General features: G+C 44.5%; 4 protein-coding genes across 5 annotated transcripts; 2 read left to right on the top strand and 2 right to left on the bottom strand.

Moving 5' to 3' along the window:
- The first annotated feature begins 223 nt into the window (after window positions 1-223).
- LOC128264656 (6-phosphogluconate dehydrogenase, decarboxylating) lies at window positions 224-4,052 on the top strand. Its single transcript, XM_053000261.1, is given in 4 exon segments — window positions 224-367; window positions 467-657; window positions 660-689; window positions 2,648-4,052. Coding segments are annotated over 4 exon segments (1,488 nt in total). The 5' UTR covers window positions 224-314; the 3' UTR covers window positions 3,862-4,052.
- On the bottom strand, window positions 3,978-5,738 carry LOC128264660 (protein bcn92). The gene is made up of 3 exons (XM_053000267.1): window positions 5,456-5,738; window positions 5,282-5,402; window positions 3,978-4,316 (listed from the first exon to the last, which is right to left on the bottom strand). The coding sequence occupies exons 1-3, from the start codon at window positions 5,533-5,535 to the stop codon at window positions 4,239-4,241; spliced, it is 279 nt and encodes a 92-aa protein (XP_052856227.1). The 5' UTR covers window positions 5,536-5,738; the 3' UTR covers window positions 3,978-4,238.
- Window positions 5,739-6,768: 1,030 nt separating this feature from the next.
- On the top strand, window positions 6,769-15,388 carry LOC128264648 (protein wings apart-like). The gene is made up of 8 exons (XM_053000246.1): window positions 6,769-7,453; window positions 8,179-9,337; window positions 10,174-12,882; window positions 13,370-14,218; window positions 14,290-14,459; window positions 14,527-14,615; window positions 14,689-14,879; window positions 14,997-15,388. Exons 2-8 carry the CDS (start codon window positions 8,264-8,266, stop codon window positions 15,270-15,272), a joined length of 5,358 nt encoding a protein of 1,785 aa, XP_052856206.1. The 5' UTR covers window positions 6,769-7,453; window positions 8,179-8,263; the 3' UTR covers window positions 15,273-15,388.
- A 1,378-nt stretch (window positions 15,389-16,766) lies between these two features.
- Window positions 16,767-20,720, bottom strand: LOC128264653 (cytochrome P450 4d1). Of its 2 annotated transcripts, none has more exons than XM_053000258.1 (3): window positions 20,124-20,720; window positions 17,651-18,280; window positions 16,767-17,187 (listed from the first exon to the last, which is right to left on the bottom strand). In XM_053000258.1, the coding sequence occupies exons 1-3, from the start codon at window positions 20,659-20,661 to the stop codon at window positions 16,838-16,840; spliced, it is 1,518 nt and encodes a 505-aa protein (XP_052856218.1). In that variant the 5' UTR covers window positions 20,662-20,720; the 3' UTR covers window positions 16,767-16,837. The 2 variants fall into 2 exon arrangements, with proteins under 2 accessions (XP_052856218.1, XP_052856217.1); XM_053000257.1 differs by lacking the exon at window positions 20,124-20,720 and adding an exon at window positions 18,438-19,093.
- Between the last annotated feature and the right edge of the window lie 5,116 nt (window positions 20,721-25,836).

The raw sequence follows: 25,836 nt of genomic DNA, 5'->3' as shown, positions 1-25,836 counted from the left end.
TTTTATAAATTGAATTAAAACTAATTTTGATATTAATTAATTAATATATTTTTTTATACTTACAATTTACATGGGTTTCTTGCCCGCAGTCGTATGTTGAAAAACATCGATGTTGAGCCACCATAGTAGCCCTTGCACGGTGTTAAGGGTGCAGATCAGTTTTGTTCAAAGCTCGCCGTTTTTGTAACGGTCATGTTAATCGTCGTTTCGAATACATCGATGACATCGCTGTTGGCATCGATGTTTCTCCACCTCGACTATCGATCGCCAATTTGATAACACTTGCCATATATAAATATTGTACAAATAAAACAATGCCGCAAACTAAATTCGAACCTTGCACGGCAAACACACAAAACATGAGCGGGTGAGTAAGCGAGGAAATGGCCCTGCTTTTTTTTTTGCAAGTTCTTGTTTCCTAACGAATGTTATTTTCTTTAATTTTTTCATATTTCTTTTTCTGCAGACAAGCGGACATTGCACTCATCGGCCTGGCCGTCATGGGCCAAAATCTGATCCTCAACATGGACGAGAAGGGCTTTGTGGTGTGCGCCTACAACCGTACAGTGGCCAAGGTCAAAGAGTTCCTTGCCAACGAGGCCAGAGGCACCAATGTGATTGGCGCCGATTCTCTCAAGGACATGGTGGCCAAGCTAAAACCCCTCGCAAGGTCATGCTTCTGGTCAAGGGTGAGTTGCTAATCCAAAAAAAAAAAACCTTAAAACGAGGGGGGGAAAAAAACAAAAACCTGCTGTTGTAAGCGGTCACTCCGCTTTAACTGTGTGTTATACATGTGTGTGCGCGTGTGAGTGGAAGTCAAAGCAAAGTCATAAACGATTTTGCAAATGGCAAGAGAGGAAAAACTGGTGAAAGAGGAGGAGAAAGAGGAGTAACAACAATAACAGTAGAGATCTTTGAGCTGCGTTTTAAACTCAAAGCTTTACTGATGTTTCGGTTGTTTGTAGTAAGCTTAGAGATGGCACTTTTCCAAAAAAAAAGGGTTGAGTTTTAAAATGACTAATAATAAATTGGTAAATTTCGAGATTACAACATAAAACAAACATTTTCAGTCAACTAGTTACATATTGTATTGTCAATTTAAAGGCTATGTCTTGTCATACTGTTATCTCATTTTCAAGCCTCACTGATAACTTATGTTTGAAATAAATTTGAAAGTGTAACATTCTTTCTAATAAAGAACATCAGTTTTTATTCATTTTTACTCAAAAAATTATATGCCTGTAGCTGTAGTGCGTGGTCCATATTTTTAAAATACCATTCACAAGCCCATGGCTTACGCTTTTTTCTCTCAAACTAGCTTGTCCAAAATTCCACTCACCTCTAGTTCGTACGTTAATCGGCGTGCCCGGCTTATCTCCACCTTCCTATTTCTACCTAACTTGTTGTTGTTTGCGCAAAAACAACAATAACACGAGCACAGAGAGAAATCTTTGACATTCATTATAGGTCACACACAAAGGGCAATTTTTAAAGGGAATTTCCTCGGATTGGACAAGCCGAAATCCATATTGTTCGGTCCAACATTATCATTTGTCCCGGCGACCTTCCCTGCAAGTTGCCAGGCCAATCCAATTCCAATGATTCATCCCGTCTGCGGATCGCCTTATGTTTACATAGTTTGGGTAATAAAAATAGTTGTTTTTTTTTTTAATTAATATTCAAAAGTTGCATGTCAAGTCGTGTGAACTTGAATAAAGTAGAGTTGAGAACAATAATATATTTATATATAAAAAAAGAGGATATTCATTTTATAGAAAGCTTCCCGTTAAATGTTTATTTGCATTATTTATTTCAAGTTTTAAAACCATCACATGTCACAGATTTCTATGATCACGAATTATCTGCTTGGTTTTTCGGCTTACATTTTTGACCGCTGGTGTGTCCCACTAGCAAACGACCGCTAGATAGATAGATCAATGCTATCACCGCGACTCCGACTCGTTGGCCTTATCTGGTTCTGGTTTCATTCCATTTCCATTGCGCTGGAGAAGTGCTAGGGACGCCTCACGGTGACCTCCAAAGCAAAACAGTGACTTTCCAAAAGCAACCAATTGACCTTGTCAAATCGCACGCTCTACTTTCTGACTAAATCTATGGTTTCTCCATAAAACAAAGAACTAGCTGGGTAACAAACAAATTAGCAATATATAAACACTTTTTATAAGTAAACAATTTACTTTAAAGATAATAAATGAATATTAGATGTGTACATATTTATTTATTCGCCATCAGACAAAAAATTAAACTAAACAAAAACACTAGCAAGATGATGAAACTTTTGAAACACATTAAGCAAAATTAGGTGTAAAAATATATAAAAGTTCTACAATTTGATCTGATTTAATCAATCTGTGAACTATATTCCAAACTTAGCATTAAAATCATAAAAATAAATTCATATTAATAGTCATTTGATATAGTGCAGGGCTCTACGATGTGCTCAATTGTTCAATTATTGACTATATCTAATCATGAATTCCATACTGTTCTATTTAGCTGCCTAAGGAAGATAATTAAATAATGCATTTATAAGGACAACCCATTAATAGAGCCAACTGGCTCTACAGATGGGCTCCTTTATTGAAATATCGACTGTATCTAATCGAGACTTCCTTTTCGATTCCAGCTGGCAGTGCGGTGGATGACTTCATTCAGCAGCTGGTGCCGCTGCTCTCCGCCGGCGATGTGATCATCGATGGCGGTAACTCCGAGTACCAGGACACATCCCGCCGCTGCGACGAGCTGGCCAAACTGGGCCTGCTCTATGTGGGATCCGGGGTTAGTGGTGGCGAGGAGGGTGCCCGCCACGGACCCTCCCTCATGCCCGGTGGCCATGAGGCCGCCTGGCCCCTCATCCGGCCCATCTTCCAGGCGATTTGCGCCAAGGCCGACGGCGAGCCCTGCTGCGAGTGGGTGGGCGACGGCGGTGCCGGCCACTTTGTCAAGATGGTGCACAATGGCATCGAGTACGGCGATATGCAGCTCATTTGCGAGGCCTACCACATTATGCAGAGTCTGGGCCTGTCGGCTGACCAGATGGCCGACGAGTTTGGCAAATGGAACTCGGCGGAGCTGGACTCCTTCCTCATCGAGATCACCCGGGACATTCTCAAGTACAAGGACGCCAAGGGGCATCTGCTGGAGCGGATTCGCGACACTGCTGGCCAGAAGGGCACGGGCAAGTGGACGGCCATTGCTGCCCTCCAATACGGAGTACCGGTGACGCTAATTGGCGAGGCCGTCTTCTCGCGCTGCCTGTCCGCCCTGAAGGACGAGCGTGTCCAGGCCAGCCAATCGCTGAAGGGACCCTCGACCAAGGCGAAGGTGGCCAACCTCACCAAGTTCCTCGACGACATCAAGCATGCCCTGTACTGTGCCAAGATCGTGTCCTATGCTCAGGGATTCATGCTGATGCGGGAGGCGGCCAGCGAGAATAAGTGGCGGTTGAACTACGGCGGCATTGCACTGATGTGGCGCGGCGGCTGCATTATTCGCAGCGTCTTTCTGGGCAACATCAAGGATGCGTACACGTCGCAGCCGCAATTGTCGAACCTCCTGCTGGACGACTTCTTCAAGAAGGCCATCGAGCGGGGGCAGGACTCGTGGCGCGAGGTGGTCGCCAATGCCTTCCGCTGGGGCATCCCTGTGCCGGCCCTGTCCACCGCCCTCAGCTTCTACGATGGCTATCGCACTGCCAAGCTGCCCGCCAATCTGCTTCAGGCCCAGCGTGATTACTTCGGAGCCCACACCTACGAGCTGCTGGGCCAGGAGGGTCAGTTCCATCACACCAACTGGACGGGCACCGGCGGCAATGTGTCCGCTAGTACCTACCAGGCGTAGGCTGATCCACTACCAGCTCCTTCTTTTCCCGCTCACACACATTCCATGTCATATAGGCCCCGGGTGTCTGCCTTTTTTTTTCTAAAGTACTTTAGTACTTATTTATACCATTAATATATATGTGTATGTATATATAATTTCATATTTTTTGTTTAAACATAACATTAAATTGGTGTTTTTTTGCTAGCAAATGATTTCGGTTCCCTGGTTTGATGGATGCAAATTTCAATTGTGTGTTGTGGTGTTGTGTGTGGGTCGAGTCTTTCGAGTAGTGTCTTTATGTAGAGACGCCTTCTGCTCCTGCTCATTCAGCTCCACCAGCTCCTCCTGCTCCTTCCCTGCTATTGTACTCGCTTCAGCTGCCACTCGTTTTATCCTCAGTCATCCGAAGGCTTCAGGGTCTTCTTGTTCTCTATGACCAGCTTGTCGGCGCTGTACAGGTGTCCGACGATCACCTGTGAGCATTCGAAAGGGGTTAACAAACTCTACCAATCTGATAAGCGAAAAAATGGGGGTAAAATTGTTACTTTTGTTTTTCATTTAGCTAGGTAGTGGACGCATATTAGGTTTACTATTTATCTCATAGAAAAACAGAATTAACTAAAGAGCAAATGCCACTTTAGTTTGGGCATATGGTTGCCATAATTATTAAAATAAAAAATAATTAGTTGCTTTTCCCAACTCTTAGTACAATTAAGTTATTATTTCAAAAATTTTAAATTTTAGTTCGAAGTTATATTAAGGAAAACGAAAACTTATAGAGACTAACAGTATAGTTAGGAACGTAAGTTTGAAGGTTTAATAAAAGGAAATTTATAGAAAAATATTTAATATGTATCTTATATAAATCAAAAACTTAAATTATGATTGGCTTGTTATTCGATCATAATTAAATGTTAGCGGACTTAATAACTGAATTTATAGAAAAAAAGGGTTTTAGTTAAGGCCAGCGAAAACATCAAGAGCCTTTGAACTATTAGAAATACAAGTTTTTAGGTTTTTAAAATGTAAAATAAACTAATATGTAAATAAAGTCAAGAATATGAAATCTGACATATGTAATTGCAAAAAAGCCTTTGAACTATTAGAAATACAAGTTTTTAGGTTTTTAAAATGTAAAATAAACTAATATGTAAATAAAGTCAAGAATATGAAATCTGACATATGTAATTGCAAAACTATTTAATTATAATATATAACCTTCATAACTGAACTCATGGGGAATTTGCTATATGTGGTTATGAGTTGAAAACGTTAGACGTTCTCTACTAACCAACTTATTTGTGGCTTAAAAGCGACGATTCTTTGTAGATGACAAATTATCAAGTAGGAACTTCGTCTATATTATATCAGGGCTGAAAGTTGATTGTGTGTGGCCATCTAGATACTTCCCATCGTTGCTGATAAGGAGTACACTTACCTGGCGACGTATCAACTCCAGATTTTGCTGGCCGGCGACCATCTGTCGGTCGATCTCCCCGAAATCCCTGATGCCCCTGTTGGCGCGGAATGTATCCCTTATCTTGCGGGCAGCATACATCCTGAAAATTGATTCCAAAATCACAGATAGATTTGCCTATTTCACCACGCCCACCTGAAGTTATAGGAGGGCAGCTTCTCTGATTCGCGCAGGAGATTTCTGTATAATGTGATCGCCTGGCGACGCGTCGACATCCTGATCCTGTTCTTTCCTGGGCAAACGGAACTGAGCAGGCGGGATGGCTGGAGTTTTGGAGCGCCCTTTAATTGATGAACGTTAAAGAGCTGGCGTTTTGTTGACCCTGTTTTGTTTCGTTTCGGAAAATCCAATTGGATTTGGACCGCCTGATGACATAAAAATGTACATGCGGCTAGCGGCAAAATACTCAAAATCGCCGCAAAAATACCAGAAACAGCTGATTGCGGTATTTTCACAGTCACATGCGTGAGAAATAGGGATGGTCATTATCAATACTTTTGGAGATTGGAAGTAATATTTATCGATATGTAGTGGAGGTACCCTCCTTTAAGTGGTGAATATTTGCACCGCCTTATAGCCTGATTCCATTGCCGCATTAGTGGACTTTTTAAATGTGCCTGATTCCATTGGCGCATTAGCATTTAGCTAATGCTACTCCGACATGTGAGTGGCACGAGCAGCTGATCTTGGTTTGTTTACTTTTGCGTTATGGCAAATCCAAAAGAAATTAATTAAAATTAATGAACATGAGTGAGTTTACTAAACTCTGTAATGCTCAGCAGGACATCTATAATGCGACCGAGGCATTTGGCAACTTGGACGACAAGGAAGGGAAGCTGATTGCGTTGTTATTACGGGTTTGCAATGAAAACCACAACAGTTTCCAAAAAGGGCTAGGATCACCGTATATGTGGGAGTTATTTTATGCCAGAGATCCAGCAGTAATGCATTGTGGTACTGCGAGCAGAATTTGCAGCCTGCGCTTTAGTTTTCAGTCATTTTTATACAAAATAGATTTTATATTCAAAAGACATCAAAAATTGCGCCAACCTTGCATATAGAAAACAGCTGTTGTAGTGGTGGCACGAACAAAATATCGTTCAACATCGGTATTTTCCGGTATTTTTTCTAAAATTGTTAGGGGCGAATGGTTTTTAATCGCATTTAAAAATCGCATTTATTTTAAATGCGGCATTTAGCCTTATGGGATTCCCTGTGTAAATAAATGCGCATTAGGCTAAATGCGTTTTAATGCGCCAATGGAATCAGGCTATTACTTATTTCGCCGTTGGTGAATAGAGATGGGATGAGACACTTATCGATATGTAGTTGAGACACAATCCGCAGATAGTACAGATCCCCTCCACAGGTAGCAAAGTGTTAGAGGTGAGAGAACATTGATGATGCCCTGCCAAATATCGATGTTTTGAAAACATTGATGTTAGCATCGATGTTTTCCCATCTCTAGTAGAAAAACAGAGAAAATTTCGTGCATTTTGCCCGTGCAAAACTTGAAATTCCCCACGCGTTCGTTGACATTGCACTGAGTCCGCAGTGCACCCAACGCGCGAATTAAGTTGGTCCCGATTTAGCGGGCCATAAATCGCCAAATCAGAAAATATTCGCATTAAAAGAAGAACGGAACGGCAGTAGCAGAGCAGCTATAATTGTCGCTCTTGTTGTTGTGGTTGTTTGTGTTAGTGTTGGTGGTGGTGGTGCGTGTGTTGTTGTTGCTGCTTCTGGGATGATGCTGTGCTGTAAAGTAAAGTAAAGTAAAAGTGGTGGCAAAAGCAAACGGCCCGTGTGTGTGCAACGCAAAATACTCGCTGCAATTGGCTTGGCGGCCAAACGGAAAATGATAAGAACGATAGTGTTTTAGTTTTGGAACCCAATAGTCGCGAAATTATCGAACTGTGCTTCGTGCAAAGAAAATGCGCCAATAAGCAAACGCAAACATCGTTTGTTTTATTGCATTCCCAACATACACAAACGCACGCAGTCGCATTCATATGCTTTGCAGCAGCAACAGAGATTTTTTTGACCACACTCACTCACACACACCCACATGCATCCACGCAGCAAACATAACAACAGCATCAAAACGGAGAGAGCAGTCAAATGTTTTTACTTGAGGTAAGTGTTTTAGTTTTGTTTATTGAAGATTAGGGAAAATTGCAACAGCAAAGTGCAACAAATTGTTTGGAAATTGGACTTGATTATATTTGTGGTGCGTGTGTGTGGAAATTGGAAATCGCTGGTCTGTATGTGTGTGCGTAAGCGCGCACTATCGTGTGCTCTCGCTCGCACCCACGCAGTGCTTACGGTGGCGCGTTTGTTGTGTTTTGCTGTTGCTGCACTTCTCTCTTTGCCTCGGCCAAACAAATCGCTCACTTTTAGTAAAATTCAATAACTGTCCGCAGTGCAAAAACATGAATTAATTGTTAATGATGCTGGGAAAGGGGTATATTTGTGGTCTATATCCTGCGAAAGTTTCGACCGCCTAGCTCAGGGCTTCTCGGCAGGAAAGAGGTTATGAATGGTAAACTCTGAATTGGTATTTACCAAAAATTAGGTTTTCTGTTTACTTTACGTCTTGTAAAAGTTGTTACATTAATATCTAATTAATAATAATACTAACATAATTCCAAATCTTATCTATTCGTTTGGTCAAACCAGACCCATGTTACATCGATATTTTCGGAAATATCTAACTTTGTTTTGTATTTATTTTTAATATTTGTTGACCCAGTATATAAGCAATTATATCCCAAAATCCAAATGTTTACTTGGGTGAGCGAAGGTTTTGTTGCCGACTGTAACTTATTGAAACTGGCCATTAATATGTTATCGAATTGCAGTGATCTGGTTGCCAAGGATTAGAGCCACCAACAAGGAGTGAGAGGATACGACAAGGAGGAGCCAAGGAACCGCAACCGAGCGAAGATGTCGCGCTGGGGCAAGAACATCGTGGTGCCGCTGGACTCGCTCTGCAAGGAGAAGGAGAACACCAACCGGCCCACTGTGGCCCGGTCCGTGGGCACCGTGGGCAAATGGGGCAAGATGGGCTTCACCTCCACGCGCACCTACACTCTGTCCGCCCTCCATCCGATGGCCGCGGCAGCGGCGGCGGCTGCAGCGGCCGCCAGCCCCTCTCAGAGTCCTGCCTCCACGCAGGACCACGATCCCAACGACCTGTCCGTTTCGGTGCCGGAGCCGCCGAAGCCGAAAAAGTTCTTTAAATCGAGGAACGCTGCTCCGCCGGAGGTTATAGCGCAGATAATCCAACAGTTGCCGCATTGCGGGGCCGGTGCATCGCCGATGCGAGATCAGTTCTCCGGTGGTGGTGGTGCCACACCCACTTCCGGTGCCCAGGAGGCGGGCGGACTGAAGCTAAAGCCGGGCAAGGGTGGCAGTTCCGCAGAGCGGAAGCGCAAGTCGCCCAAGAAGAAGGCAGCAGCCGCAGCTGCAGCGCAAGGAGGAGGAACAGCAGCCACGACCACGCCATCGACGCCTGGTGCGTTCTACGGCGCCTCCGATCGGGATGGCGAGGGGCTAAGTGATCCCGCCTCGGAGCAGCCAGAGCAGCCGTCCAGTGCGTCGGGCAAACAGAACAAAAAGGAGAAGAAGCCAAAGGAGGAGAAGAAGCTGAAGCCGGAGGCACCACCCTCAAGGGTTTTGGGCCGGGCCCGCAAGGCCGTCAACTATTGCGAAGTGGACGAGGACGAGCGCTATCCCACGCCCACCAAGGATCTGATCATTCCCAAGCCGACGCGCCAACCTGCGGAAGTGGCGGCTACAGCAACAGCCGCTGCGGCAACCTCCTTGTCGGAAGCCTTCATCAGTTCCACGTTTGGCAGTCCGGGATCAGAGCCGTCGCTACCCCCGCCCACATCTGCGCCCAGCACATCCGCGTCATCTACGACAACTCAGTTGCCCTTCGCATCCGGCGGTACGTCGAATCCTCCAAGCGCCTCCCGCACGCCGGAACATCCACCCATCGTTCTCCGCATTTCCAAGGTGAGTGGCGCACTCTTGGGACTTTTGTTGAGAACTATAGCAAGAACTTAGTTTTAGTTGATTGCCCTCCTTCAAAGTATATAGGTTTATTATCTTTTCTGTGAATAATCAACAATCGAAAAAGCAGTAATATAAAATATCTATTTTCGCATAGCTTAATTTTTTGTGATCACAGTTTAAATACCTAACTAGATTTTGAAAATTTATATTCTTAATAAAATTGGATTGGTGATTAATAATATTAAATATATTTAAATCCGAATCCAATTTGAATTACTTTCTCACCATATTAGTGAGTGCCCCTGTCATTTCTTAAATTTTATTTGAACTCCCTTTTCACCACTCGTGCTCGGTACATTTCACCCAGCGAAGCAAGCAATTATCCAACTCCAACAATTAGTCGAGTACCCCGAGTGTGATCGCTCTCTCCACCGTTACCGCCACCTCTCACTTCTGACTCTCTCCCAGCCACTCTCTCCCAGGTGCTTGCTTCTTCTCCCTTCCCCTGCCTTCTCCGCCATGTGTGGGAAAGGGAAAGAAGCGCAGCGCGCGAAGCAGTGTTAAATTACGCGCGCTTTTACATGGCAAACCAACGGAATTGGAGTCTCTCACTCTCCCAAGTTGTTGTTGCTCTTTTGTTTTTTTCGCCTCGTTCTCGCTTCTTGTTCCGCATTTATCGGTGGCTTCTTGCCCAGTTCGGTTCAGTTGGAGTGCTAATTATCGTGAAGGGCCTCCATTTTCCATTTGCCAGATCAGCTAGAAGTAGGCAGCCCCCAAAAAACAGTGGATTCCAGTAGAATTCCCAGCTAATCTCGCACTTTCTGCATATCTTGCAGGGCACTTCGCGCTTGGTCAGCACGGATAGCGAGGAGCCGCCGAGCAGTTCGCCCGCAGCTCACCAGAACCAGCACAACCTGCTTCCGGTCACGGATGAGGAGCCAGCGGATCGGACCGGAGATGAAACAGTTCCTGCAAGTACGCCAAAAATCACAGTGAAGCCACTGAGGCCGCCGCCGCTGTCAGCTGCAGATTCGGTGGAGGCATCATCAGCGACAGGAGGTGGAAGTGGAGGAGGAGCAGCTGGCGATTCCTTTGAGGAACGCAAGTCACTGGACCCCAACCAAGAAGACGAGGAGGACGAAGAGGAGGAGGACGAGGAGGAGGAACCGCCGGAGATCAACTACTGCACGGTGAAGATATCGCCGGACAAGCCACCCAAGGAGCGGCTCAAGCTGATCATCAAGACGGACGTGATCCGCAACGCCATCGCCAAAGCCGCTGCAGCTGCGGAATCCCGCAGCGAGAAGAAGTCCAAGAGCAAGAAGCACAAGCACAAGCAGCTGTTGGCTGCCGCGGGTCCTGGACCAGCAGTAGCCGCTCCAGCCTCAGCCCCTGGAGCTAATCCCGCCGAGCCCAACTCTGAATTCAAGACGCCCTCACCTCATTTAGCCTTCAGCGAACAGGCCAACAACAGTCAGCAAGCGCAACAGCATCCGCCATCAAACCAACAACACCATCAACTGCACCCGCAGCGAGGCTCCGCGGTCATATCGCCCACCACCCGATCCGATCACGACTTCGACTCGCAATCCTCTGTGCTGGGCAGCATCTCCTCCAAGGGCAACAGCACGCCACAGCTACTGGCGCAGGCCGTTCAGGAGGACAGCTGTGTGATCCGCAGCCGGGGATCCAGTGTGATTACCAGTGATCTGGAGACGAGCCAGCACTCCTCGCTGGTGGCCCCGCCCTCGGACATTGAGTCGCGACTGGAGTCCATGATGATGACCATCGATGGAGCTGGCACGGGAGCAGCAGCAGTGGTGGTGCCGGAGACGCCGCTGCAGGAAGACATACTGGCGGTGCTACGAGGCGAAGTGCCGCGGCTAAATGGCAATACAGATCCTGAGCCAAACGAGGAGGCGGATCAACAGCAGCAGCAACCGAAGAGGGCGACACGTGGCAGGGGCAGGAAGGCCAATAACAACGTGGAAGTACCTCCTCCGGCCACGGAGACCCGAACTCGAGGCAGAGCCAAGGGAGCAGATGCGGCCGCGGCTGCCATTTCGCCTCCAACGCCTAAGAGAACCACACGAGGCACTCGAGGCTCCAGAAAAAACGCCGAGCAAGATGTCGACATGGAAGTGGACGAACCGGCGGCCGCGGCGCCGGCGAACGAGGAGCAGCTGGAACAGGCTGCGGCTGCACCCCCGCCGCGAAGAGGACGCAATGCTGCCGCCCGGGCCAATAATAATAATTCGGCCAGCGTCAATAACAACATTAACAAGATAGCCGCCAATCTGTCCGCTAAAGCTGAGGCCAGTCGCCTGATGGAGGGCGGAGCGGCGGGTGGAGCACCACGTAGCTATGGCCGAAAACGAAAGAACCAGCAGGTGACGCAGGTTCTGCAGCAGCAGGAACAGCAGCAGGCGCCCGAAGAGGAGGAAACTCCTGAGGGCAACGAGGAGGAACAACCCACGCCCGCTAAGATTCCGCACACGGATCACAGGGAACACTCGCCGGACCATGATCCGGATCCCGATCCCGACGAGCTCTCGAACAACTCAAACAACTCCTCGCTGCAGCATGACGGATCCTCCTCCTCGCCCCCGCCGCGCGATTTCAAGTTCAAAGACAAGTTCAAGCGAACGCTCACCTTGGACTCCCAGGGATCGGCCAATGCGGGAGCGGGTGGCACCGCTGCAGCAGGTGCAGGGGCAGGAGCAGCGGAACCCTCTGCTGCCGAGCAACGAGGCGCTGTCAAGCTGGTCATCTCCAAGAAGAAGGGCAGCATTTTCAAGAGCCGCGCCCTGGTGCCATCCGATCAAGCGGAGCAGGCGTCGGTGGCCAAACGGCATCTGTACAAGCACAGCTGGGATGCGGCACTGGAGGCGAATGGCGGCGGAACCGGCAGCGATGCCAGCAATGCCTCGGCATCGGGAGCAGGCGTCGCCGGAGCCAAGGACCACCTACTGCTGCACCATTTGGCGGCGGGCAAGTCCGATGGCGATTTCGGTGACAGTCCCTCGTCGAACAACAATGGCTCCTCCAGTGCGTGCAGCAGTGCGTCCACACTGCGCGGCGATAGTCCGGCGCTCGTGAAGATCTCGCGGCAAGCGGGGAAACAGGGAGTGCCTGCTACCTCCACCAGTGTCGATGCCTTTGAGCTCGATTTGGAACCCATTGCGGGTGAGCTCGATCTGGAGCGCAGTGCAGCGGCAGCGGCATTCGGTGGAGCGGGCGGAGGAGGATCGACTGGCGGAGTGGGAGGAGGACCGACTGGCGGCGGCGGCGGGCCCATTCGCGTCGATCGAAAAACCAAGGACTACTATACGGTGGTGCGAAACGTGAAGACGGCCCACCAGATCCAGGAGATTGGAGAGTACCAGGAAATGGATGACGACGTCGAGTACATCCTGGACGCACTGCAGCCGCACAATCCCCCTGCGACGCGCTGCCTCTCCGCCCTGCAACTGGCCGCCAAGTGCATGATGCCCTCCTTCCGGATGCATGTTCGTGCCCACGGCGTGGTCACAAAGTTCTTCAAGGTGAGTCTCCTTTCTTCTATTGGTTCAAAATATTACACTGCCTTTAGTTTTTGCACCTCTTTGCAATTTATTGTTCATTTTATTTACATGCTCGTATTTAACCATATCAAGTTCTATAAATCAACTTTTCGATGAATTGCTGCGTTTGTTTTGTCAGCCTATTGGGTATTAAATGACTGCATTAATATGAAAAATTAGTGAGAATATGTGCTTTTTTTTATTTAGATTGCCATGTTTATAATGGTGTCGTTTTTCCCATTAAATAAACAATGAGTTATGCCAAATAGTGCTTAAGTCAGCATAACATTTATCAAAATATACATAGTTTAAAATAAAAACCATTCAACACGAAATGATTAATAGAATATATCTTAGAAATCAAGTTATTTTAGCAAGTACTTTATTGAACAGTTGGCTTTCATTAATGTAATTGAAATGTTTTTTTCTAAAATACAAGCTCAATATTTTTTAAATTATATATCTGTAGGCACTATCCGACGCCAACAAAGACCTCAGCCTGGGCCTGTGCACCTCGGCCATTATGTACATCCTCTCCCAGGAGGGCCTCAACATGGACCTGGATCGCGACTCCCTGGAGCTGATGATCAACCTCCTGGAGGCGGACGGCGTAGGCAGTGGCAGCACGGAGAGTGGACACCCGGATCGGGCGGGCTACGACCGCAACAAGCAAAAGGTGCGGGAGCTGTGCGAGGAGATCAAAGCGCAGGGCAAGGGCACGCATCTCAATGTCGATTCCCTAACCGTGGGCACGCTGGCAATGGAAACGCTACTATCGCTCACGTCCAAAAGGGCGGGCGAGTGGTTCAAGGAGGATCTGCGCAAGCTAGGCGGTCTGGAGCACATCATCAAGACCATCTCAGATTTCTGCAGACCGGTGATTGCCTGCGACACGGAGATTCACTGGCAGCCCGGGCTGCTGGACAACATGCAAACGGTGGCGCGATGTCTGCGAGTCCTCGAGAATGTGACGCAGCACAACGAGGCGAACCAACGCTACATGCTAACCTCAGGCCAGGGTAAAGCGGTGGAGACGCTTTGCCAACTGTACCGCCTGTGCAGCCGGCAACTAATGCTGCATCCCTCGGTGGACTGTGCTGGCAGCAACAAGGAGCATCCGGGCGTGGCCATGAGGGAGCTGCTGGTGCCGGTGCTCAAGGTGCTGATCAATCTGACGCACACGTTCAACGAGGCGCAGCCATCGCTGGGCGCCGAGTTGCTCGGCCAGCGTGGCGATGTGGTGGAGACGAGCTTCCGGCTGCTGCTTCTCTCGGCGAATTACATTCCCGACCATTGTGTCTTCGAGCTGAGCATACTGGTGGGTGTCCAAAACAATAGCTTTGTAGCCTAGCCCTTCAAGTTAATTCTACTCCTCCCTTACCCTGATAGGTTCTCACCCTGCTTATCAATCTGTGTATGCACACGCTGCCCAATCGGGCTGCGCTAATGCAAGCTGCCGCTCCGGCGGAGTACGTGGCCGACAATCCGCCGTCGCAGGGAGCTGTGAGTGCGCTGCAAGCTCTGCTCGAGTACTTTTACAAGTGCGAGGAACTGGCCAGGTATTATCATAACGACATTTCCAGTCATTTGGTATGTTAATTAAGTGTTTCCTCCCCCAAACCGCAGATTGGTCGAGAAGAACACGGACGCCTTCCTCGAGAGCAACGAGAAGGGCAAAAAGAAACAAGAAGAAGTGGAGGAGACGGTCAACAATCGTGAGTATTCAGAGGGCATAAGTATCTATGCTCCTTGCTAATCCAAAACCCTGGTGCATTGTTTTCCTAACAGTTCTGCAACGCGCCGGCCACCACATGGAGCACACGCTGAAGGGCAGTTATGCGGCCATTCTGGTGGGAAATTTAATCGCGGAAAATGAGCTTTACGAGACCCTGGTGCGGCGACAGTTGCGAGGCAACAGCTTTAAGGAGATTATCGGTGTGCTGGAGAAGTACCACACGTTCATGAACCTGACCTCCAGCGTGAGTTTTACATTGGTTTTTATAATATATCCCAAAGTTATAGACAGATAAAACCCCTAACTCCAATAAACTCGATGACCCTTCTAACTGGTTATTGTTATCTACCATTTTGATCAGTTGGAGGCAGCCTTTGTGGCGCACATGAAGTCCACGAAGCGCATCATTGACAACTTCAAGAAGCGCGACTATATCTACGAGCACTCTGATGACCACGACAACACCCTGCCCCTAAATCTGGAGACGACGGCGCAAGTTTTGGCCGTGGAAACCGACACCGCGTCGCATGCAGCTGCCTCGTCCTCATCCACATCCGTCTCCACTTCCTCATCCACATCGCCCACAGGATCGACGAGAGTGACGCGGGTGTACAAGACGTACAGTAGCCACAGATAATCGAACTCGGAATCGGGATCGGAATCGGAATCGGAATCGGAGAGCCATCGCCATTGTCGTTAACCACACCGAAAGCCTGCCACCAAAATAAAATTCTGTTGTTTGTGATTATGTAATTTGTTTGTGTTGATATAGCAACCACTATATGTGTATGTGTATAGTCTGTAATGCACCTAGTTTCAGTCAGCTGTACCCCCGCGTATATATATATTTATATATCGAAGTATATATAGCTAAGTGCGATAGAATACGATGCGATCTGATCTGTTTATGAGTTTGTATTAACCCAAAGTGATAGCAATTTCGTGAGCATGGTCTGCGTTTTAACTAAAGAAAATGATAAGGATGGATATTGATGATATGATGATATGATTGACGAAATGAAAACGTGAAAGCAACACCCCGAACAACACAAAGATCCAAATCCCTCACTGATATCTGTACGTTATATAGTCATAAGCAATATTAGCAGCTAAACGTCGGCTTACCCTTACAAACACACACCCATGTAAATATTGTTTAAACAGCGATTTTATCGGACGCGTCTTAGGTTTATTTCGAATGTGTTTTTTACCTATTCTTACCTTATATGTTAAACATTTTTTTTTTCGTAAATTTAAAATAAAAATGCAAACGCTCTTAACAAATACACTGCAGGAGAAGGAGCGAGAGCGGTAGACAGAAAAGTGTAAAGAGAGAGAGAGAGAGAGAGAGATGGAGAAAAATCTAGATGAGGAAAATAAAGTTATTTTATTGCCTAAACTTAAGCTAAAGAAACTCTACTTATAAAAAACTAAAACTGATCAATAAATAAATAAATATATATATAAATGTATATATATATATATATTATATATATATATATATATATATATATATTATATATATATATATGGATATATGTGTACGTTTACAACCACAAAAAATGTCATATTTAGGCTACAAAAATCAGATTTAAAAAGCAAGCGCGCGTGCGAGAATGTAACAATTTCGGGAACAAAATATATATATTTATTTTGTGTTTTCAACGAGTACATAACATATTGTTCTTGCAGAAAAAACAAACAGAAATAAAACTAAAATTGAAATTGAAATTGAAACGGCACCTGTATTATTTTGGGGGGATCAAATTCCGTTTAAATACAAGTCCAGATTTTGGACAAACTCTAGTTTTAACAACAATAGTTTTCTGTGTAACTATCGGTTAAAAACGTGAAAATGTTACGTATTTAAGATTTTTCCAAACACATTAGCTAAGTCTTAGACATTGTTAGACTAAAATTAATGATTTTGATAAAAAGCATAGTACACTTTTTAGTTGAAGTTTTCAGATTTGGCAAAGTCCCGCCAAGATATAGAATATGTCAATAAACCGATACAAGCCTGCGGGAAAAAGTATATCTGGTATATTTTGCAAGGTTGCATTTAGTAGTTTAGCGCGGCAAATTCAAATTGCACATAAAATATTACCTTGTAAATAAATAAAGCCCATGCTTGATTTTCTGAACACATGCATTTAATTCTTATAATTTCAATTTCATACAATTGTTTGTAAACAAAACGGATCAGTAGACGCGTTCCCGCAACTTAAACATCAAGGGGTCCTTCGTGCGCAGGATGAGTTCGGCGATGAGGACGGGCGGTTTCGAAGTGTCGCCCACAAAGTCCACCGCGTAGTGCCTCAGAACATTCGCAACAATGGCCTTGATCTCCAGCATGGCGAACTTTTGGCCAATACAGTTGCGAGGCCCGGCCGAAAACGGAATGTACGCGTAGGGATTGAGCTTCTCGGCGGTGGTGACCACATCGAATCGCTCTGGCTTGAAGCTGTTGGGCTCACTGAACAGCTCCTCCCGTCTGCCCAGATAAAGTGGTGAGATGCCGATATTCGTGCCCGCCGGGATGAGCTTTCCATCTGAATTGGAGAAAGTTATTATTGGAAGTCGTCTTTTTTTTAGATAAGTAAAGATAAAAATAGTTATGCTTATTTTTTTTTCAAAATTTTTAGAGATATGGTACATCGAATTCAGTAAGATAAGTAATGGGCTTTAAAAGTACATTTTTAGCGAAGTAATTTTGTAAATACCCTTGACAATTTTATAATAAAATGAGACATACAGGTTTTATGTCAATATTCCGCAAAGCTATTTTTTTAGTTTTTATCATAAAAATAATAGAATTAAGCCACAAGCTTTTACTTCGAAATCAAAAGCTTGACCCGGAAATTGATAGGCTTAGAAGTGCTAAATTTTGGTCGTTTTTCCGTAAAGCCATTTCTCAAAACAATCGATCAATTGCATCGTTAAAATAAAAAAAAAATCGAGTTACAATAACAAACCAAAAATCTTCCAGCGAAGTGTTCCTTTTGCGATACTTACTTATCTCGCAATCCTCGAGCACCTTGCGACCGAGCAGTGGAACGGAGGGATACATCCTGAGGGTCTCCTTGACGCAGAGATCGACGTAGTGCAGCTTGTTCAGCAGCTCGTAGGTGACCGGCGTGCTCTTGTCCTGACCCACCACGGACATGACCTCCTCGAAGCACTTCTGCTGCGCCTCCGGATGGGTGGCTATGTTGTAGAAGAAGAACATCAGGGCCGAGGAGGTGGTGTCGTGGCCCTCGAACATGAAGGTGTCCACCTCCTCGCGGATATCCAGGTTGTTGAGTGGCCGTTCGTCGATGGTCGACTGCAGCAGGATGTCCAGGAAGGCCATCTTGCGCTTGGCGCCCACATCGTCGACATCCTCCTTGGTACTCGCCTCCTGTTCTTTTCCACTGCGGATGAGCTCCTCCCTTCTTTGGACGATGATCTTCTCCGTGAACTGGTGGAGCACATTCAACGCCTTCTTCTCCGCCCTCGCCAGCGGGGTTAGCATGTAGGTGAGGTCGAATCGGTACAGAATGTTGAACATTCGCTTGTGCAGCACCATCGATATGGTCTTAACCGCCTGGACGTACTCCGAATCAACGTTGGTTTGCGCATTCAGGGACACACCCATGGCCGTTTCTGAAAAACAAATCGAATAACCATTTTTAATCAATAAAACCATTTTCAATCGATGGGAAAATCGGGATATGAAATCATTCCACTAGCTGTTACAAACTGATTTCCTCAAAAAAAACCCTATAGTTATAAGATCGAATTTTTCCCCATGATTTCCTACCGCAGATCGTGTCCATGGTGCAGAGATTGATCCAGTCGTAGAGGTTGAAACCAGAATCGCCGTGCTTCAGGCGATCCCGCTCCATATTCCTCAGAAGTTCCCGTGAACCCTTCTCGAAGACCTCGACGAACTGGTCGAGGATCTTGAAGTGGAAGGCGGGCGTGATGATCTTGCGCCGCTTGTGCCACTTGCGACCGCGGCTGACGAGCAGACCCTCCTTCAGCCAGGGCTCCAGGGCTTTATACTCGCCGGCCTTGTCGTTGAACCGCAGGGTGCCCAGGACCACTTCCACGTCCTTGGGATCGCCCATGAGCACATTGAGCTCGGGGCCCAGCCAGACCTTGAGCACCTGGTCCTTGGCGTAGTTCTGCATGAATTCAAATATCTTTTGGACCAACTCGTGCGGCGCCTTGCCGATGAAGTGGTGGCCATGGCCCACCAAAGGCAGTGCCGGAGGACCCGGCATGTAGCTGATCATGTTGATCAGCCGCTTGAACTTCAGCTGGTAGATCAGCAGGCCCACGAAAAGGGCGCTGGCCAGGATTGCGCCTATGATCAGGATCATTATTCCGCTGGTGGTCTATATATATTATGTATAATTGTGTGATTTCCCCTAATCAATCTCCACGCACTGGCAACGGAGCCACAACTGATTCGGCCGAAAACTTGAGGGCCACAACGGACTTGGCCAAAAGCATTGATTATCCACCCAAAAATACACGGCAAACAAGTGGCCATAACTTGAAAAAGCTTGTTAAGCATAATATACATATATTTCGGAACTTTCATTTTAGGCAGAGTTTTTCATCAGTTCTCTAAAAGATGAAAATAAATACTTTTACCATAAATATTTTGTTAATTTGAGTGGTTCAAAACGAAAACCACTACCTTATTTTGGCTGAGTGTGGCTAATGCTAATCGCTCCATAGAATATCTTATCATGCTGTAGAACGCCAGCTAACTACCGAAATCGGGGGTCGAACACGGATCCCCGATATCTTATCGCAGTTGGTAGCCGTATTTAGTATTTTATGGCGGTGAGAGGTTTTGAACCTTGTCCCAACGTTTTCAATAATAATAAGTTCTCCACTCCGGAATTCCTCGATTAGAATACGGCCACTTAGAGATAAAGGAAACTAATAAAAGTTTAAAGTATTGTATTTAGACTCTCAAGTTGGTTTTATCATTAAGTCAATCAAAATAATATTACCAATATGAAAGATCTATCTCTGAAGTCATAAATTATTATTTTATTATACTTCAGGGAACGCAAATTCTTAAAGTTTTATTTTAAAAAGCTACTAATGGAATAAAAAATAAATAAATTTCTGGCTCTTGAGTCAAAATTTGATATTTGAAATGTGAAATCAAATTATGAAATTAAATTTAATCCTTATTTAACTGGATAATAAAATATTAAATTATTTGAGCTTATGTTATTAGATATTATTAGATATAAGATTTATAATGGGACCTACTTGTTTTAAATGCATTAGATTTAAGTCTTATGTGGTTTAAATTTAGATTACATTTTCATTCATTTAAATTTATTCCAAAAACAATCAAATGAATTACAAAAATTATTGGTTAATCCATATTTATTTCTTTAAACAGCGTTCACTTTTTATAAAAAATGCCTTTTAAATATTTCCTTGCATGGATGATAGTTTTGCCCAGTGTACTCACCGCAGATGGCGTCCAGTGTACAGAGGTGAATGGCCTCGCCTAGGTTGACCCCTGCGTGGCCTCTGCTCCTCCGGAGCTTAAGTTCCTCAACGAGTCGCAGGGATTGCCGGTCGAAGATCTCCACGTACTGCTCCAGAATCCGGAAATGGAAGGCCGGAGTGATGATCTTGCGCCGGCGGTGCCACTTGCGTCCGTTGCTCACCAGCAGTCCCTCGTTCAGCCAGCGTCCCAGGAAGGAGTACTCCTCCGACTTGGTCAGCAGTTGGGTGCTGCTTAGGACGCGTTCCACGTCGCGCGGATTGAAGAGCATGACGCTGTACGAGGGTCCCAGAAAGAGGCCGAAGGTGTCGCCGTGCTTCTCGGCCAGTTCGCCCATCCGGAGGCAGGCCTCCGCCGGAGTGAGGCCCAGAAAGAGGTGGGCGTTGCCCAGCAGGGGCAGCGGCAGGGGACCCGGAATGGTGCGCATGTTCCGCACGAATCGCAGCATCTCCAGGGCGAGGATCACCAGGAGCAGGACGAGGGCCAGTAGGAGCCACATGTTTCGGGACGGACGGCCAGACGATCTGAGCAATTCAACGGAGACTGAGCTCCCCAAATCTCAGCACCTGATAACCCAAGATGCTGCCTCCTATCAGCAGCCCCGAAATAGTGATGCCATTTTGGCAGTATCTATTCTATAAATCAGAAATGGGCAGTGATTAGAAATGAATTTTAAGTGATTTTGATATTGAAACATGGTACATATAAATCCCATCAGCACCTCGAAATAGTGATGATGATTTTGGCTATATCTATTTTGTAAATTATAAATGCGCAGTGATTCGGAATGACTTTGAAGTGATTTTAAAATTGATATGTGGTTTATAAACAAATTGCGTTAAAATCTACTATGTATTTTATTTAATAAAATGTCTATTTTCAACATACTTAAATATTCACTTTTGAAGAAAATCTGTATTTTTTAGACCGTGCATCCAACTTGCACTCGGGAATCTTTTGAGAGGTCACAGTCTAAGTTGCGATTCCACGAGTCATTCTGAGCTGGCAAAAAAGCAAGCGGGAAGGGTCAGCATCAGCATCTCGGGTTGACAGATTGACAGCTATTTGGATTCGGCATTGTTTTTTTGAGGGGGAGATAAAGACTCCTATCTTCCGATCGGAAGAGAGCGAATTCCGACCGAGATTTCTTTCTGCCCCGAAATGATTGTGATTGAGTAGATGGAAGCGAGTGCAAACAATGGCATTCCAGCATCGGCTGTTTAGTTGTTTACATTCCGGCGGGGGCGAGCACCTGACCGCAACTCATCCTGCTCCAGTTCCATCCGACGTCACAATGGCCACATGGCCAATCTATTTTGGGCCAGGTGTTCTATATTTAGGCCATCCCACTCACATCCCAGCGCTGGCTGACAAACAACTATGACGAAGACGCGAACTTGAAATTGAAATTGACTTTGCTCCACGATTTGCATTTTAGTAGTGCCCCCATTTTACCTAAAATATAATAGGGAGATGCGTAATATTGTTTTAATTAAATATATATTTCGATTTAAGCTTTGATGTACTTTCCCTGAATCCAAATTTGTTTGTTATCGTTCAAATTTTCTATAAATAATCAGGTAAAAGGTGCTAGATATTTCTCATTTTAATGTTGAGAATTAAGCTTTTCTAGATCTGAGATTTGCTTCCATTTCATTTCAATCAAAGATTTTTAAATGCCTTTTATTAACCATAGATTTTTAAATAATATCCATAAAAGTCAAAATCACTTAATTAGTTAGTTACATGGCCATTTGAAATTCCTACTTGCTCGAACAATTTCCTTATCTTTTCAGCACTTCTGACCTTTATAGCCCTTAAAATGCAGATGTTTATGCAGCTGCGAATATATGAGCATTTGCGCTGCATACGAGCACAAAATAGAATTCCCCATTTGGCAGCACCCAGTTGACTCATTCCGCAGCCACATCCGAATCTGAATCCGTCTCCGCATCAGAATCCGAATCCCAATCAAAAAAAAACATATGCACATTCGCCCACTGCGTACTAGATATAAAGATATACGTATTTGTAGATGGATAGGAATACCATATAGTATTTGTTGGGGGGTGGGGGAAGGGGTGGAGTGGGGTTACTACAACAATGGCAACAACAGGCGTCCTTCGACCATGCCAAATTCCAAAATTCTTGCGTCGCCGCTCGTCGGTCGTCGACATCGACGTCACTTTATCTCGAAGATCCTCTTCCTCCTGCCCAGCCCCCTTTCCATATGAACACAAAATAAGGCAAAACGTAAATATTTACACATGTCTTACTAGTGCTGGCGATTTCTCGATGTCGGATATATAGCCCACATAGCTTGTGGGTGTGGGGCTCTCGATTTGTGCGTTGGAATTTCATTGGCATTTCCATTTTTCGTTTTGTTTCCAATTTTGTTCATTTTAACATTGCGCATCGCTCGCCAGTCGACACTTCAATGAGGTGGCCACTAACCAGCAGGTCGTAGTCAGGATCCTCTATAAGGGGGTTCGACTGTGGGACCCCATTTCCATTTATTGAAAATATTTCAGTTGGTTAATATTTGTTTTCCAGATTTCGAAGCGAAATGCCTGTTAGTTCATTTTTTTTATTTTAACGACTTTTATAATAAATGCTTAGCTTTTAGATAATAGTTTCCATTAGTTAAGTACAAAGGATCTAAAAAGTTTCCGTATTATTCCGCATTGAAAGTCACGTTTTACTTTTATTTTGGGACCAATTTTGCAAAAATTTGTTTAATGAATATGTGTATACAATTTATTAAGAATATTTGAAAGAAAGATGCTAGTCTAATAATATAATAAAACCTTGATCTATCTTCATTTAGTCAATTTTTGATAAGCTAAAGTTTAAAGAATAAAGTTTGTTTTCCAATTCCAAATTCCCCCCAAAATGAAATCCAGGCTACGGATCTGGTTAGGATCACCGATCTTGGCGCACTTCACACCGAAGTGCAGCGGCTAGATAGAAACGAAGCGACCTCAACTCTGGAGGCACTATGCATCATAACAATAAAAATAATAGCAATTTGGCAGGGGCGCACAATTTGCGTCAACGGCACTTGCCCACTTGGCATCTAGTACTCACATAGAATACGCCATTTACCATAAATCCATGCCGAGCCGATATATAATACGAGCGGTCAGAAAAGGCAAAATTGTTAGAATGTTAGAATTAAAAGGCATAATATTTTTGTATGTTATTTCCCTTTTTATTTTTTATTTAAATTTGTAACTTTGTCACTCAGTTCAAAAAAAATAAGGGAAGCAATTTCTTTTTTTAATGCCCAAATATTGTTCTAAAATTGTCCGCTTTTATTTAACTGCTATTTTTGCGACTACAGCTGTTTATTGATGGGCACAATGCCGGCCAAGTGCCTGCTTATATATAGTATATAGAGCTAAGGATGAGCCATCATATCGTTCGTCTTCTGCGCCACAATGCATGCCCGTACTAATAATACAGCATAATAACAATAATAAAACATATGATTAAGCAGATGCCGCTGCGTATGCGCAAGTTTCCGTTGCCCCACATTACGTATACGCCACCGCATTGAAATTTAAATTTGTGAAGAACAGCGGCAATCGCTGGCCAAATAAGGCACTGCCCGTTATTCAGCGCAATTACTTAACCCGGCCAACAATTAAATATAAGCAAATCTATTTGCTTTCTCGTCAGAAGTGACACCACCCCACAAAATTTTAGGATGAATCATCCCGAGTTCCGAATATAATTGCTCATTTTGACGTTTCGACTTGGCTATTTTCACAAATAAATACAACTAATTGTTTGAATTACACAATATTTCACTTTGCTGACGGATTCCCAGCTGAGAAAATCGCAAATGCAACCGAAAATGATTCAAAGTGTCTCGTTTTTTGACAGGTTTCAAAGGCACCTGGTAACAGGGATTAAAGGGTTACTAAAACTGTATATATTTGGCTTGCATTGGAATACCCTTCAAAGAACATTAAGTAATCAAGTCCATATAAAATGTATTTCCATTTAATCGATCAATTTAAAAGATCAATTTGTTTTGAAGAAATGTTTATGAGCCAAAAATACGACGCAAATTGTAAAAGGAAAAATAATGGAAAAATTATTATAGGCCAAGTGCGGCCATTGCGTATTACAAGTATGTTGTCGAAACTTGCAGTTCTCTAGGGGCTGATTTTCATTACTGCATTTGTCTCACTGAGGGACTAAAAGTGCCGACAGCATGCTGGCAGATCTATCAAATAATTTATGCTAACCATTTGGCGATTATTTAGTCTTCGGTCTTCTGGTTTCCTTTAGCTGCAACAGGAAATTGCTCAGGCGAACGCATTTTCATTCATGAGTTGATTTATTTATGTGCTGGCCGCTGCCAAACCAGGCAAACCGATGTTGGTTGGCATTATAGTACATATTGCATACACAACCAAAAGAAAAGGCCCCCGATTCGCCCACACATACGTGCATTATAGAGTATAATATATAATGTATATTATATGTATAATTGCCACCGAAATCGCATCGCCATGCACTTGTGGCTGTCAGCCAAACATGCAACAATAACAAGCGAGTGCTGCAGTGGTGGCACCCATCCAAAGGAAGTGATGAACCGCAGGGATACCTGGGAAACCACTTGTGGCTTGGAGGATCCACCGGTCAGGAGATGCAAGTGGAAAATATGAAAACAATGACTTGAACCCTATTTTGTTTCAAGGAAGAGGTGCATTTATCATTGCTCAAACAACTTAATATATTTTTAAGAATATCCTATCCTTAGCTTTAAATAATGTTGTCATTTAATTTAGCGGTTGATTACTGCATTGGAGATCTTAGTTCTACTTTCAAACCCCATTTAATTTCTAGAGGGAGATGCATTTACCATAACTTGAAAAAGATTTAAATAAGTAAATTTTAATTTTTCTGGTTACAAAATAAAACAAAATTGAACTTAAAAAAACTTGATCTAAGATCATTCTAATCACTTTAAGATTTCATTTTAAATTATCTTTTAAGGAATTTCTATGTAAACAAATGTTATGAATATATTTATAAAACAACTTAAGGTTGTTAGGCTTAAATTTGCATCTAATTTATGGCAAAATCAAAAGCTAAGTGCATCAGTACAATTTAAATATTTGCATACAACAGATTTATCTTGAAAACGTAAGTTCGCACCTATTCGTTCGAAAACAGATAATATTTTATATTTAAATTTACAAAAAATTTATGATAAATGTTTTCTACTTTTAAATGCATCAGTAAATTTGAATTATTGGCATACAATAAGTTCATATTGAAAATGTAGGTACGAATATATCATACCCTTCGTTCATTGCCCACGTACCCATCATTGTATGCGAACAATGCAGTCGAATTTGTTTAATTAGCGGAATAAACTCGTATATTAGAGATTGGCGGGCCGAGTGGACCAAGTCCGAATCCGTATGTGAATCCGTATAAGAATCCCAACTGACAAGCCAAGGCAGCTGGGCACGCGCCTTTTGATGGCTTTTGCGACTTTGGGATCCTCAGATGCATCCACAGATCCGAGATTCTGGTGATTCTGGTGATTCCGATGATGCTGGTTAGTTAGTTTTCCCAAAAGCTGCGTTTCATGCTCTTCGACAACAGTTGCAAAGTATGCGATTTTGAATGGCATCCAAAATTGCCTTCGACG

Source organism: Drosophila gunungcola, unplaced genomic scaffold (assembly GCF_025200985.1).
Source record: "Drosophila gunungcola strain Sukarami unplaced genomic scaffold, Dgunungcola_SK_2 000076F, whole genome shotgun sequence".
Taxonomy (NCBI): domain Eukaryota; kingdom Metazoa; phylum Arthropoda; class Insecta; order Diptera; family Drosophilidae; genus Drosophila; species Drosophila gunungcola.
This window is presented reverse-complemented; position numbering and strand designations above follow the sequence as displayed.

What these genes read in the sequence shown, in the direction of transcription:
- LOC128264653 (XM_053000257.1), bottom strand. Translation starts at nt 19,002, where the DNA reads ATGATCCTGATCATAGGCGCAATCCTGGCCAGCGCCCTTTTCGTGGGC. An exon ending in CACCATGGACACGATCTGCG is followed by an intron (nt 18,281 to 18,437) that starts GTAGGAAATCAT and finishes TTTGTTTTTCAG; the next exon opens with AAACGGCCATGGGTGTGTCC. An exon ending in GCTCGAGGATTGCGAGATAA is followed by an intron (nt 17,188 to 17,650) that starts GTAAGTATCGCA and finishes TCTCCAATTCAG; the next exon opens with ATGGAAAGCTCATCCCGGCG.
- LOC128264660 (XM_053000267.1), bottom strand. Translation starts at nt 5,535, where the DNA reads ATGTCGACGCGTCGCCAGGCGATCACATTATACAGAAATCTCCTGCGC. An exon ending in CTGCCCTCCTATAACTTCAG is followed by an intron (nt 5,403 to 5,455) that starts GTGGGCGTGGTG and finishes ATCAATTTTCAG; the next exon opens with GATGTATGCTGCCCGCAAGA. An exon ending in TGGAGTTGATACGTCGCCAG is followed by an intron (nt 4,317 to 5,281) that starts GTAAGTGTACTC and finishes GAATGCTCACAG; the next exon opens with GTGATCGTCGGACACCTGTA.
- LOC128264648 (XM_053000246.1), top strand. Translation starts at nt 8,264, where the DNA reads ATGTCGCGCTGGGGCAAGAACATCGTGGTGCCGCTGGACTCGCTCTGC. An exon ending in TGGTCACAAAGTTCTTCAAG is followed by an intron (nt 12,883 to 13,369) that starts GTGAGTCTCCTT and finishes ATATATCTGTAG; the next exon opens with GCACTATCCGACGCCAACAA. An exon ending in GGAGGAGACGGTCAACAATC is followed by an intron (nt 14,616 to 14,688) that starts GTGAGTATTCAG and finishes TTTTCCTAACAG; the next exon opens with TTCTGCAACGCGCCGGCCAC.